The 13,441-nt window shown below is 45.4% G+C and overlaps 1 protein-coding gene across 4 annotated transcripts in view; it reads right to left on the bottom strand.

Moving 5' to 3' along the window:
• Nucleotides 1-8,130, bottom strand: part of FLVCR2 (FLVCR choline and putative heme transporter 2) — a 34,850-nt gene extending 26,720 nt beyond the window's left edge. For all 4 annotated transcript variants that reach the window (XR_005701364.2, XR_005701365.2, XM_040067645.2 and 1 more), the window contains exon 1: nt 7,594-8,130. Coding sequence is in view for 2 of the 4 variants with exons in the window: in XM_040067645.2 (XP_039923579.1) it covers nt 7,594-8,106 (513 nt within the window). In the remaining 2 variants the exon portion in view is untranslated. The remainder of the gene's footprint in view (nt 1-7,593) is intronic.
• Between the last annotated feature and the right edge of the window lie 5,311 nt (nt 8,131-13,441).

Genomic DNA, 13,441 nt, shown 5'->3' on the forward strand with positions numbered 1-13,441 from the left:
TCTCACCCGAAACACCCAGCACTGTCCTGATCTCTGAGGATCTCTCCAGGAGATCAGGCTGCTGACACTTTATTTTAAAAAGGCTTTGGGGTAATTTTTAAACACACTGCCAGGAAAGTCAACAACTACAGCGGAGTGCACTGTTCAGACGACTTACTCTTTAGAGACTAGTAAAGGATAGAAGGAATGTATTTCATACCTGAATTTTGCCAAGGACCAGTCACAAAAACAACATCACATTCAATATTCAAGTGTGCACAAGAACAGGCAACAAAACCAAAAGTAGCTAAGAAGATAGTAAAAATGTACCCAAAGTCCTGAAATTGAAAATGACATGTGTAAGGTTAGCTCTTAAGAGTCTCCTGAAGGAAGATAACCAGTGGTGTATCAGCATAAAAATTGTAAATGAATGATCAGTGGAGGAGTGCAGGAGTGGACCTCCACCTCAGAGAAAACTACAAGTCAGCAACAGGAACACAGAAGCCCTGTAAAATTCCATAAGTAGGTATAAAATGTTGACAGAGGGGACCGCCAAATCCAGAAGGTCAATTAAAATGTTAAAAAAGAGAGAGAGAGATGCTGCAAAAGCAAAAATATACAACAGTAAGAAATTTTGACAATGCCCTTGCAAGCTAAATAAGCATCGTGACAGGCATGATGCAGAGACTGCATTTTTGGATTCCATAAATACCCTTTTCCGAGGGAAACTTATAAGAGGCAGCACAATTTGTGATTTCAACCCAAAACAGCACAGTGTGACTATGATTAATATTACAGAATGGTTCTGCACTGGACTAAAATTCAGCTTCCTTGCACCAGAGACAGAAAAAAGGAAACACCCTCCAAAACACTACAGCAATATATAACTCACAAGAGGAAGCTGCCTAAAAGGAAAGAAGTGTGTTAAATGGAAATGAGGAAGAAAAGCCTAAGAAATTAAATGCTTGCAAGTGGCATTAAGATTGTGCAAAGACACTGAATCAGAGGCTCAGTGTAAACCTAGAGAATATTAGCAAAATATTTTAGAATAAAGGAATCACAATTACATAAAAAACAAAAACACAAAAAACCAAAACAAGCAAACAAACAAAACAAAAAAACCTACAAGAACATAAACCACCCAGATCTAAAACTGGACATTATTCCTTCAAGCAAAGAAAAATGACAGCAAGCTGGACCAAGCTAAAGTCAAACCATAATTAGGCCAAAAGAGGCACCAGAACAGCTTTACAAACTAAGTCAAAGCTCTTCAAACACAACAAAATCAGGAAACCTGACGGAAGGGTCAAAATATGATCAGTTTGGAAGGAGAATATTCGAGAAAGGGGTCTTGGCTCATTATTCATGGCATGATGTGTTATGAGTGGAAGATATTACTCAATTTATTTAAACTTATTTCTTCTATGAGGCATCAGGACCAGCTGGTACTCATCTAGGAGTTCAAAAGAACAAGTCAACAGAAAATCTACACTACTTGCACACAGACATACCAAATAGTCTGTTACCAAATATTCAAATCAGGAATGGAAGAAGGGAAAAGTGATGCTAAATTTTAGGAGGCTCAGCATAAGCAGGAGTCCCAGGAAACCCTGAGACCTGCAGCTTGCTGGTTTGGCCAAGTGGACAGAAAATGTAGCAATCAAAAATATCTATGTTTTGATAAACACAATAAAACAGGCTTTTCAGGCGCTGTGATTTCAACATGGTCTTAACGAGTTCCCAAGCCAAGACTTTGGAGAGTGAGGAGGATGCACTCCTGATTCCCTCTGGATGCACCCATTTGAGGAGGCGTTTGTTCCAGAGCTCTGGACAACACAGCATCCTCTTCTACTCTTGTCTGAGTATCAAAGCTCTGTCCTAGGCCCTCCCTCCTTTTCTAACTACAGGTACCCCTCAAACTGTAACCATGACATTTCACAAGAGCAGCTGAACCTTCTGACCCTGTAATTCATATATCACAACCTGCAGAGAGCAGGCAGCTACCCCCTTCTCACACCCTGTGCCTCCCAACTGCACACTGGCTTCCCAATACTTTGCTATCAGCAAAGCTCCCAGTCTTTCCACATAAAAGACTACAGGAGAATTGAAAATGCCCAACTGAGGTGCTGTTTAAGCAGAAGCTGCCAATTCCTACACAGTAAACTTTTGGATGAATTGGTGTCCAGAATACGCTCCTTCCATACCACTGACAGCAAAATTAGAAGAGCCTGTTGAAATCCAGATAGTCAGGAAGCCAGTGTGCATATTTCACAGTTTACGTAACTTTCTTGCTGTGTTTCAAGAAAAAGAAAGAAGTACACAAGTTGTGAAAGGAAAAATTGTAATCGAGCCTAATGATGAGATAAGACAGGGCTTATGCTCAATTTTACTTTCCCACTAATGTGGGAGACATTTTGTTTTTTCCAAACTGCACTTGCACAACCAAAGCTCATCTGAAAACAAGGCAAACTCGCTTCTGCAGCACACTTCTGCTTCTGTGGCATCATCTCATAATGCTTAATATGATGCAATGCTGTACAGTGAAGACTATTCCCCTGTGAGAGTCATTCGGGGCCTGTCAGCCTTGGATGCACCTTCCCCCAGCCTGCTGGGCAAGAAATGCAACACAGCAAAACAACAGCAGCAGACAAGAGAGACAACAAAACAGTGGGGTTTCGGCTCTGACAGCTACCTCAGCTGCTGCTAGAATACTCAGTGAGGATACGCTTAGGTCAAGGACCTACTCCAGTCACCTCATACAGATAATCCTGGACATGCTGCAGGGCAAGTGCTGAGGGTGCTTGCTGTAGGGTGGGCCCTCCAGTCAGAAACACTGCAGACATTTATTTAAACTCCCAAGGCAGAACTTAACCCAAAAACCAACTTCTGTGAGACAGAAAGGGGAACTGCCTTCAGTGTATGTCTGGGAAGGGAGCATCAGATGAAATGGGTAGAAAAAGTTCATTTCAGGCTCTCATGTCCATTTATAGATGTGGAGGCATTCCTTCAAAAGCCACATTGCTATTTGGTCAGCACACCCTCCCACACTGAGCCACATCCAGGATCTTGGAGAGCTGGCCACATAGCACTCCTTGAGATCCAAGCACTCTGATCCACCCTGCCCTTTTTTTTTTTCACGGAGAGAAAGGAGACAGGGCTGGAGAATGTCACCTATTAACTACTGTCACTATGAGCAACTATGTCAACCATTAGCTACTGCCACTAAAATCTTCTCTGTTCTGACAGCTAAAACTCTGAGAGATACTGTGCCAAGCTAGAGAGCTGTGAGACAGATCACCACCTGTCCATATTTCTAACAGGGAATCATTTGAAGGAATGGGAATCCCCTAGCAGAGACAAAGCAGCCAAAGAAGGTCTAGAAGTCCGCTCAAAGACTGGAAGACAGGGATTCCACGGGACATGATACATTTCCATAATGCTTCTTAGACTTTTAAGATGCTGCCTTCCCTGAAGAGCAAAAAGTACAGAACAGTTATCAGTGAGGCATCAAACAATGGCACATGCTCAGCACAAACAGCACTGCAGGATTACGAGCTCAAAAGCAATGGCTTTTCAGATGTGGCAGGTCCAACTACATGTCAAAACCCACCTCAGCCACTACCCCAGGCAGACTTTTTCCCCCAATTCAAAACAGAGGAAAGGACCCACCAGGAGTGAAAGAGAGAACATTTCCCTGAATTTCATTCACACCTTATCACCAGGTTTGTCCGTTTCAAAAGCCATCATCTAATCACTTTGAGACTGCCACTCCCAGCTGCCTGCAGATACCACTTAAAACCTCTGCCTCAGGCTGTTTCTGTTATGGATGCCCTAAATCTCTGAAGCCACATCATCTCTGAAATCACATTGCAGCTACATCAGAACAGGGACAGATCCTAAGATCAGTAAGGTTCTGCATGATTTTTCCCCTAAAGCAGAGCTTACTATGAGGCTGAAGTTTTCTTTCCTCCCAAATCACATCACTTTTTTACAAGCCCTGCTTAAAAAAAAAAAAAAAAAAAAGAAAAAACTACTGCAAAAAAGATCATTTAACAGGCCCGCATCCTTACTCTCAAGCCGATGAGTCGCTTGTTTCTTTGTCAAAACAGCAAGAAAATAGAACAAGGTCTCTCTCAATCAACAAAAAAACCAATACTGGTGCCAAAGCAAGACAAACCCACAAACATTCTTTGTTTGTGTGCAACATAGTTATACACTCCTCTCTGCACACTGCCCATGCCCCTTGCGCATCAAGTGACAACAGGGAGATAAACTAGTAAGAGTGAGATATGTATAAAATCCAAGCACAGCACTTCAGCATGCACCACAGCAGCTGAAGGAGAGAGCTGGTACCTGGCCATCAGACTCCAGCTTATTAATTTCAAAACGCTATGAAAACCTAACTCACTACTTGAACATCCTCACCACCATGTTAGTGCTGTCACACCAAAGGACCGTGTGCTTCCTCATCCCCACATTACAGAGGAGCAAGCGTGTTAAATGAAGGGACAAGACCTGCTGCTCCAGCAAGCAACACCCTGCACATGCCAGTATCTCAGGAGAGCGTTTCTTCCCACTGCAATCCTGTCTCCAGACAGAATGATGGACAGTCTGCCATCAGCACAGAAGTTTAGAAGCCTGTTTGCTGCTGCCTGTCAGGTCTGAAGCACAGTCCCAAACAAGGGCACAGCTGATGAATCAATACAACAAAATGGTCACAGCATGGCCTTACTCACACCACGCTCTCCTATCCACCTTGTGTGTGCGGCTTCACATAGACATCCAGCACCGAGGTGCTCCACAGGGAACACTGCTGACGCAGCAGGCACACTACTGCTGACAGCTGTATTTCATAGGCATGTCAGACAAATTCCTGCCAACATTAAAATACATCTGAAGAACATTAGTGAGCTCTCCATAACATTTCTGCTTTACCCCAGATCTTCAGCGTGAGGAAGAGTTCCCATACAGATTTTTCCTAGCCTTTCAAGCAATGAGAAGCCAGTAGTATTTCACTGACACTAATATATTAATGCCAAAGCATCTGACATGCAAACTTCATTCTATACCTCCCCACACATGAACTTCCACGACAAGGAAAAAAATAGAAAAACACCTATGCATCTTCCTGCTAAAACATGGAAAAAGTAAGATGCCATGAAAACCAGCAGCGGGTAAACACGAGAATGTGATCACATCCACAGGTGTTCACACTCTTCTAGAAGCTCTCCAGCACTGATTCAAGAGTGTTCAATCTAAGTTTTTGTATTTCAAATACCACAGCCAACATATGGCCAGCAACAAGTGAGGTGATTCTGATACCCTACTAGGGATTGTTTGGTTTTTTTAAAGGGTATTTAATACCCGGTCTGATTGATTCAATGATTTACTCTTCAGGGCTAACTTTGAACTTGTAGGTTACCATCAGTCAGCAAGCAGAGGCAGTGTCCTGAGCAAACACGGCCCCAGCAGACTGAGATGAGCCAGCTGACAGGGTTTTTCTCAGCACAGCGCTGCTGAAGTGCAGCCTGGGGCCAAGGGATCAAGAGCAGAAAGAGGGCAGATATAGCAAATAAAGAAGCAGTGACACTCCCCTGCTTCTTCATGCAGTTGCTTGCAATTCATAATGGAGAGGGACAACAGTGCTTGGTATTCAATAATAATAATAATTAAACTAAGTGACATGGCAAGGAAAACCATACAGTTGTAGAGAAACGAGCATAGGGAATAATTTACCATGCTGCAATTACAAAACCACTGTATTATACCCTTAGCTAACACTCCCTAATACAGCCTTTAACTGCAGTCAGGAAAAATGTATGCCTCCATTTCTTTCCCCTGCCCAACCTCACCAGTAAACAAAATAGCTAGTTTTCATTCACTGTGATTATGCTTGACTATGGGAATGAATAGGTCTTCCCTATGGAGTATACTCTGTCTTTAGTCACTACCATTTCTGACTTAACCCGATTCTCTAAAAGGAAAGTCTGGGCTTACAAAGCAAGGACTGTGCCGAACTGAGATCTCATTGTCATGTCAGTTCAACCGCCAGAGCAGTGTGGAGCACCAAAAGGGTAGCCAAAGTTTGCTTTTCGCAACCTTCACACTAAGCCACTCTTTTTTGGGATGATGATGACTCCACACAGGCAAACAGCACAGGCTGACAGCCTCATTGTTTGGATTTCTAATGCATACTCATACTCCACTTGAATAATTTTTAAGAAATATGACAGCAAAATGCTCAGTTACTTATTTGCTCACGCCAAGTTAGATGCCTAACACTCTAAAGATGCATTTAAAATCATAAAAACCAGCCCACAGAAGGGATGATAAGAGCAAAAAGGAAAGCTGAGACGCACTCGAGGAAAGATGTTTTCTCTTTCCAAAAGATGCGAAGCAGTCTCCTCAATACCTAGTGCTCGTTCAGCAAACTACTGTTCCTCAAATACCATCTCCAAGCATTCACCTCTTTTTGCCCCAGCAGTATCTAAATAAATACAGAAACACAGGAAGAAGCAGCCTGCATTAAAATCTCCCTGAACTGAAAACCATTCAATTCAGAATGGCAGCCACTCACAGGCTGAACGGTCCAGGGTGGAGCACGAAGTCATAGGAGATGATGTGACTTGAGTCACACTGCATCTCAAAGCAAGGGGCACAGGCCCAGCCTAGCAGCTAATGCCAGGTTCCACTTTCCTCTTCTTTGAGTCAGAGCTGCAGAGCCGGGCTCCCCTCACTTACACCACACTGCATCAGTATTGGCTTATTCACTTGATGCAGTTGGTATGAGCAGGTGTTCCGGTGCAAGGGTCAAGAAGCGATTTCCCTTATCCTTTCAAAGCTGTATAGAAATTTATCTCCTCCGGCTACGAGAAAAGACAGTCACAGCTTGAGCAAGTGTGGGCCACTGGCCTCCAGCACCTGCACTGATACAAGAGTCCTCGGGGAGCTGACCTCACAATGGCCTGACAGAACTTTTCTCCTTTTCAAAGCAGCTGCTTGGGGAAACTCTCTATCTACTTTTAAGAGGTATGAAAGTGCTAAAGTCCTTTTCCTCCCGGGCCCAATGACAATGTTTCAGCGGACAGCTAATCTCCTTTGTCCCATCTAGTTGTGAGCAGGAAGAGGATATTGCAGTGTCAAGTTCAGAGGCAACTGCAGATACAAGATTTGAAGGACACTGCCTGAAGCAGTTTCTCAGCACTGTGCTCTCCCCCCGAGGCCTTTCACAGTTCTACTGAATCACAGCCCTGGACTGGAGATTCACACACATAGGAAATGGAAGGCACTGGACAACAGCCTGAACCAAAGACCTCTCAAAGCCACAATCACACCTAATCCCCATGCTGCCCTGAACTCTGTAGATGGAGGTCCCACGTGCCTCTACCACCACCATCAGCCCTCAGGCTAACACCAGCGGCATCCTTCCAGATACCAGCTGCCTTTTCCAGAGGGAATTTCATGTAAATTCGTGTTATCCCTGCGGCTGCCCTTCAAGCCACGTGTATCTCCTATCCCTCCCTGGTCTGCTCCCTTAGCACTCCCAGTCTCGGGCCAGGCAGGCGACAGCCCGCCCCCACGTGCGTGGCCAGCCGGGGTGCAGCTGCCCATTACCTGGTTCCCAAAGACCGCAATGGAGCAGGCGGTGGAGACCTCGCGGGAGCCAAACCAGACCGACGCGATGCGCGAGGGCATGCCCAGGATGAAGACCTGGGCCAGGCCGCAGATGACCTGTCCCAGGACGGTGACGGGGAAGAGGTGCGGCTTCAGGCTGCCCAGCTTCACCCAAGCACCCACGGCATTAAGGGCCGAGCCAGCCAGGGCGATGAGGCGCAGGCCCCTCTTGTCCAGCAGCCAGGCGACAGGGAAGAGCAGGGGGATGTAGATGAGCATGTAGCTCATGGAAAGCCAGTCGATGGCGAAGGCGCTCACGTCGTAGAAGTGCACGAAGACGTTGTTGATGCTGCCGTACTGGATCCACTGGAAGGCGTTGCACAGGGAGTAGCTGCTGAAGAGCAGCAGCACAGCCCAGCGAAGCCGGGACAGCCGTACCTCGGCGGCGGCATCACCGACCCCTCCCGCCGCAGTCGACAGACTCGAAGTCCCGGCGGGCTCCCGCAACACCATGCCGGCACCGCGGGCCGCACCCGGCACGGCTCGGCACGGCTCGGCACGGCACGGCTCCCCGCCGGCACCACCTGCCCTAAACGCCCCGCCCGGCCGCCCCCGCTGTGCTCACTGGCGGCCGCAGCGCGGGGAGGTGCCCCCGGCCCGGCCCGGGCCGGCCCTCACCGCCCTCCGCCCCGCCCCGCCGCGAGGCGGGAAGGGCTCGGGCCGCCGGGGGCGGCGCGGCCGGCCCTCGAACCGCCGGGGCACTCGTGAGGCGGCAGCCCTGGCCCGGGTCCCCCAGGCACTGCCCGGGCCCGCCGAGAGGCACCCCCGGCGTTAGGAGGGCCGGGGCAGGAGAGGCTTCGGCCGCCAGCCGTGAGCGGGACGTGCGCTGAGCAGAATTGTGACCCGGGGGAGGCTGTGGGCGAGTCGGTAATGCCCGACGCCGCCGGAGATGCCACGGTGGAGTCCTGGAGGAGGAACAGGTTTGGGTTTCGTTTGGGTTGGCCTCTGATGGTTTTTTTCACGGTGGCACACTAGAGAGTGAAAATATCCAGTAAAATTAAAATTAAAAACATCTCAGCGTCACTGAAGTAAAAGAGCCAAAAGTGGTGTTTGTTCCATTCTCATGGGGAATTCGCAGTTAATGAGTCAGCGCTTGTTTTCCCATTACTTGAGCAACACGCCACTGGCAGATGCCTGCCTGGAGATCGTTTATGATCTACAGTTCATTTAATTAGCATCATGTTACCTGAATTGCATAAACATTCCTCAGCACAAAGATGCGGGTTTGCTGCTGGCGTTCAGCTCTCTTCCAGCATTTAACACAGACGTCAAAATTCATTTGGAAAATGGGAGCAGTGTTTGGATGTTGCTTTCCTGAAACAAGGGAATACAGAGTATGAAAAACTGAAGATTCTCTGGCTTGTATTTTACTTGATAGCTGCATCATAACGTATTCTTTTTGCATACTTGGTGGAACACTGTCAGAGGTTACTGCTGCTGTCCTCTGAGTTATCTACTTACTGTGAGGAGCACAGACAGACAAACAGCTTTGATGCCTTTATGTTCTTGTTTATCATGAAAGAAAACAAACAAACAAAACCCCAAACCAAAAAAGCTTCGCACAAATTATTCCAAGGAGCACAAACGTCAGTTCTTGCTGTGTATCCTCACAGAGCTTATTCCTTGTCACCTGCCTGGGCTTCCTTCTCCCGGAAGCAGAGCTGGAGACAAACAGAACCAGTGCCATCTTCCCGACGTACTCTGCTGAAAGGGCAGAGCTGCAAACCCTCCTGCTCTCTCCCTCCTCAGCCCACAATTTTGCCAATGAACCTCCAGCCTCAACGTGGATGTTTCTCACAATGGTACAACATAGTCATAATGTAGCCCTTTTACATAATAAATAAGAAAGACAAATTCAGAAGCAAAAGCCAGAAAAGAGGTTTTCGATCCCATTTATTATTAAATTAGGCTACCAAAGTCAACTCGAAGCTCTGCACTGAGAAAACAGAAAAAACAGAGGAATTTGTTGTGACAAATTTGTAATCTAAATGTTATCAGGAATGCAAGGAGTGATGGCGGTGCAGATAGGGCAGAGGTGAAGTGGAGCAGGAAAAAGACTATCACGGTTCAACGACTGCTTAGTCTGAGAACTCTAAGGATAAAACAGTGAGATAGTATAGATTAACTTCTAGGTTGATAAGATTTGAAAATACCTTTATAAAATTCTCCACAATATTATACAGAAATCAAAGTTACACATAGATAATCACCATCATTGATTAAAGAGCAGTCAAAAAAAAAACCAAAGTCAAGAAAAGAAATGTACAGGCAATTTTTAGGATGGCAATCTGGGTTTGTTCAGAGGACCATCATTTATTAACCCTTTAGCAGTGCAAGGAACAAAATTTGCAGATGGTTAAGACATTACTGAGTTAGTCAAGCCTAACTATGTCACCTACATGTTGTATTAAGGTTGAAATTACTTTAGGACTGTAGCTTTAGCTATCTGTAACTGAAAGTATTATCACAGTCCATGGCATGTTTAATTTGTAAACTCAGATAAATGCAGGACAATGGAATTAGGTACTGTATGGCAGTCTGCTGTCATAAGGTCTCCAGGCAGCAAAGAGGAAGATATCAGTGACTGACTGTGGTTTTCAGAAAAAGAACAAGCAGAGAAAGTATAAATTAGGACAAATTAGGAATTGAGGAGATACCGTTGCACATCAGGAAGACACAGAGAACAGTTAAATTTCTTAGTGCATGACTAAAAAAAGAACACACATGCAATAAAAATCTTTAGATATATGGGAGATGACTGAGATACACATTGGGTCTTTTGCCTCCTGCAAGCTCTGCTCCAAACTGGGGTCAAAAACAGTCTGCCATCCTGAGTTTTGTTTTTGTCCCACCTTCAGCTCCTAAATTTATCTCAAAAATTCTTCGGTTTACTCAGCATCCCCATAAGATCTGCAGCAAGTCAGAGCCTGCCAAGCAAGGAGCCATTTGCTCCAGTGTCTTAGTCCTGTCAGAAAAGTCAAATGGTAAGTCAAGAAAGACTAAAACACAGACTCTGCTGACAATAACAGCTGAGATCAGATGCAGGAAAACAATGCCCAGCCTCTGGTGTCTGCAGCCTGTCAAGTGAACATGAGCCAGGCAAGGAAGCAGCACTGGTTCCTCAAAGCCGAGTCAAACCAGGGTTTTTCATACATACAGGCCCACACTTCCTTGAACTCCAGCCCTTGGATTTCAGTGCTGTTTTGTTACTAACTCTGTGAACTATTCAATCACCCCTTTATATAATTTGCCAATTTCTAATTATAAAATACTAAAATAAAACCCCTGTGCTTTGCATTTTCTCCTCTATTGCTGCATCTGTTTCTACTCACATGCCTCTTTCCCTTCTTGAAGCAACAGAGCAGCTGCTTTTGGATTTCCCTCATCACAGCATATTTATATAAAAATTTCTTAGCCATGAAAAATTATTTATATTTCAGGACAACCCCTTGAAGTGGATTTTAAAGCTAGAGGGAAATCTCCTTTACATGGAGATTAAGAGAAGTGCTGAAAAGCTTATAGGATCATAGAGCCGAAAGTATCTGTGAAAATTGGAATGCACTAAATCAGAGGAAGAAGCAGGACCCAAATTAAGTGTGACAGTACAGGCCATAAGGTAGAGCCTAACCTCTATAATCTTCTTCTCTACTGATCTCAAGAAATCCAACACTGACAGTCTTGGAATATATGCTGCCTTTATGACCAATTAGTACATACAGTTCCTTTCTGTTATGTAAATCCTTGCAACAAGCTTGCTATTCTCAACGTCCACCCCAAAAATATAAATGCTAGGGATGGTGACAGCAATGATAATCCAGCTGGCAACAGGCCTCAATGACAAGCAAGGCAATATGAATGGGTGAAGAAAATTGACTTTTCCTAACAGGGTGTATACAAAAGGTAGAAAATTATTGTGAAAATAATGTGTCTTTTCTCTCCATGCTGGTTCAGAGATTCAAGGAGTAGGTGAACAAAAGAAAAAAACTGCTAAGGAAAAGAAAGTACTCAAGGATTTACCAGATTTTACACCCATGCAGTTCTTTAGGTTCCTTTTGAATGGGAAGTATCTAACCTCAAAGGATCACAGGATGTCCCTTGCTTTCAAACACTCAGCCTTGTCATTTGTGCCTCTAAATTTCATCATCGCACTTACAAACCCTAACTAGCTTACTTCTTAGATGTCTCTATCACATTTTGACTGACAGCATTCAGGTCTAGAAGAACTGTCAGCAGATATCCCACACAACATTTCACAGCAGACATTGCAGGAAAGATTACAAGATCTTTGTTAACAGAGGGAGAAGGTTTTATTTTGGGTTCAGCACCTAAACTGCTTTAGTGAAGTTCTTCAGAGGTCAGGTAGTTGTATCATAAGACCAAATGACAAGACTCGAGCAGCTGGCAGAGCCACTCATTTCGGGGTCACACCTGGATGCAGTGCTGAGCTGGAGACACGCAGTGAAGCATGGGCTGGCAGGGCTCCTGCTCTGGACAAAGCCAGTGGTGTTCCCTGATGGAGCAGGAAACCCTACAAGCCCTCTGCTGGCACCCAGAGCTTTCTGCAACCCCGGAGCTACCCAGAATACAGCTTATAAAGGCAATGAATTAGTCTATTACTGTAGTTCAGATACACAATTATTTTGATACCCTAAACCCTTAAGAATCTTTCCTGTTTCATTTTCAGTGTGACTCTCTGGGTACATGAACAGTGGTGGAGAACTCCATCCATAACAGTGCAGCAGGCAACCTCTGCAGCACTCAAAATTTTGCAAAAATTACCTTCCCCTAAACAAAACACAATGACTTAGTTGCACAGTCTAAAACCTCATCTAGAGAAGACTGCAAACCTCCGAACAACCAAAGTTGTGCATGGGGCTAACTTTGAGCACCCAACCTGTATTACCCAAAGCTTTAGGCCTTTCAGAGTACAGCTCCAGGAAGGGAAATAATGTTTTGCTCCCCTTCAGCATATTTCATGTGTAGCTCTCACTCTCTGGGAGCTTTAGCGAGGATGCATCACCTGTGTCTATTTTACAGGGGCACAAAAAGTTGTGGTGATTTGTGTGGCCCTGCCAGGGGCAGGATTTTTTTCCAGTTTGACACCTTCCAGCCTGGGCTGCAAGGGCTTGCCCTAGAGCAGCTTGAATTTACCACTCCTTTGCAAATCCAATCTCCCTGTTCAAAGCCTGGCTTCAACAGAGCGGTGGCTTTAATTTAACCCTGTCCAGTTCAAATGTGATGTTTGTGTGGATCAATCATCTAAGTGTGAAGAGTAGATGGAAGGGCATGGCTGAAGTGCTAATATTCATAGCTGCCTCCTTGCAGTAAGAAAAAGATGCAAAAGGAGCGCACAGGATGGAAGAGCACTTGCACGCAAGGTGCCTCAAAGGTGCCGGTTTCTGGTTAGCACACAGCCCTCCAGACACGGGGTGCTTGTGCTATCTCTGCATGGCCTTCTGCAAACACATCAACTTGCTCTGCCCCATTCTCTGATCGGGCCGGATGAGAACCGACTCTAATCCAAAAACTGTGCAGCTGTGGTTAGCCTACTGTGCTGCTTGAGTATATAAGCCCAGTTCTTGACCTTTGCTTGTGAAAAGCTGTGGAGATACTGACAGCTTGAGGAAAGCTGCGCATAAGCTCTGTTATCAGAGCAAACCCATCTCACTCCTCTGCTGTGCACCAGGCATGCACATGAGATACGGAGATCTCTTTGTTCAGTTCAGAATAAAAGAAGTGAAAAAAGATTGAGTTAGCCTCAAAATTCAGCCATAGATTTCCATGTGCA

Source organism: Hirundo rustica, chromosome 6 (assembly GCF_015227805.2).
Source record: "Hirundo rustica isolate bHirRus1 chromosome 6, bHirRus1.pri.v3, whole genome shotgun sequence".
NCBI classification, from domain to species: Eukaryota; Metazoa; Chordata; class Aves; order Passeriformes; family Hirundinidae; genus Hirundo; species Hirundo rustica.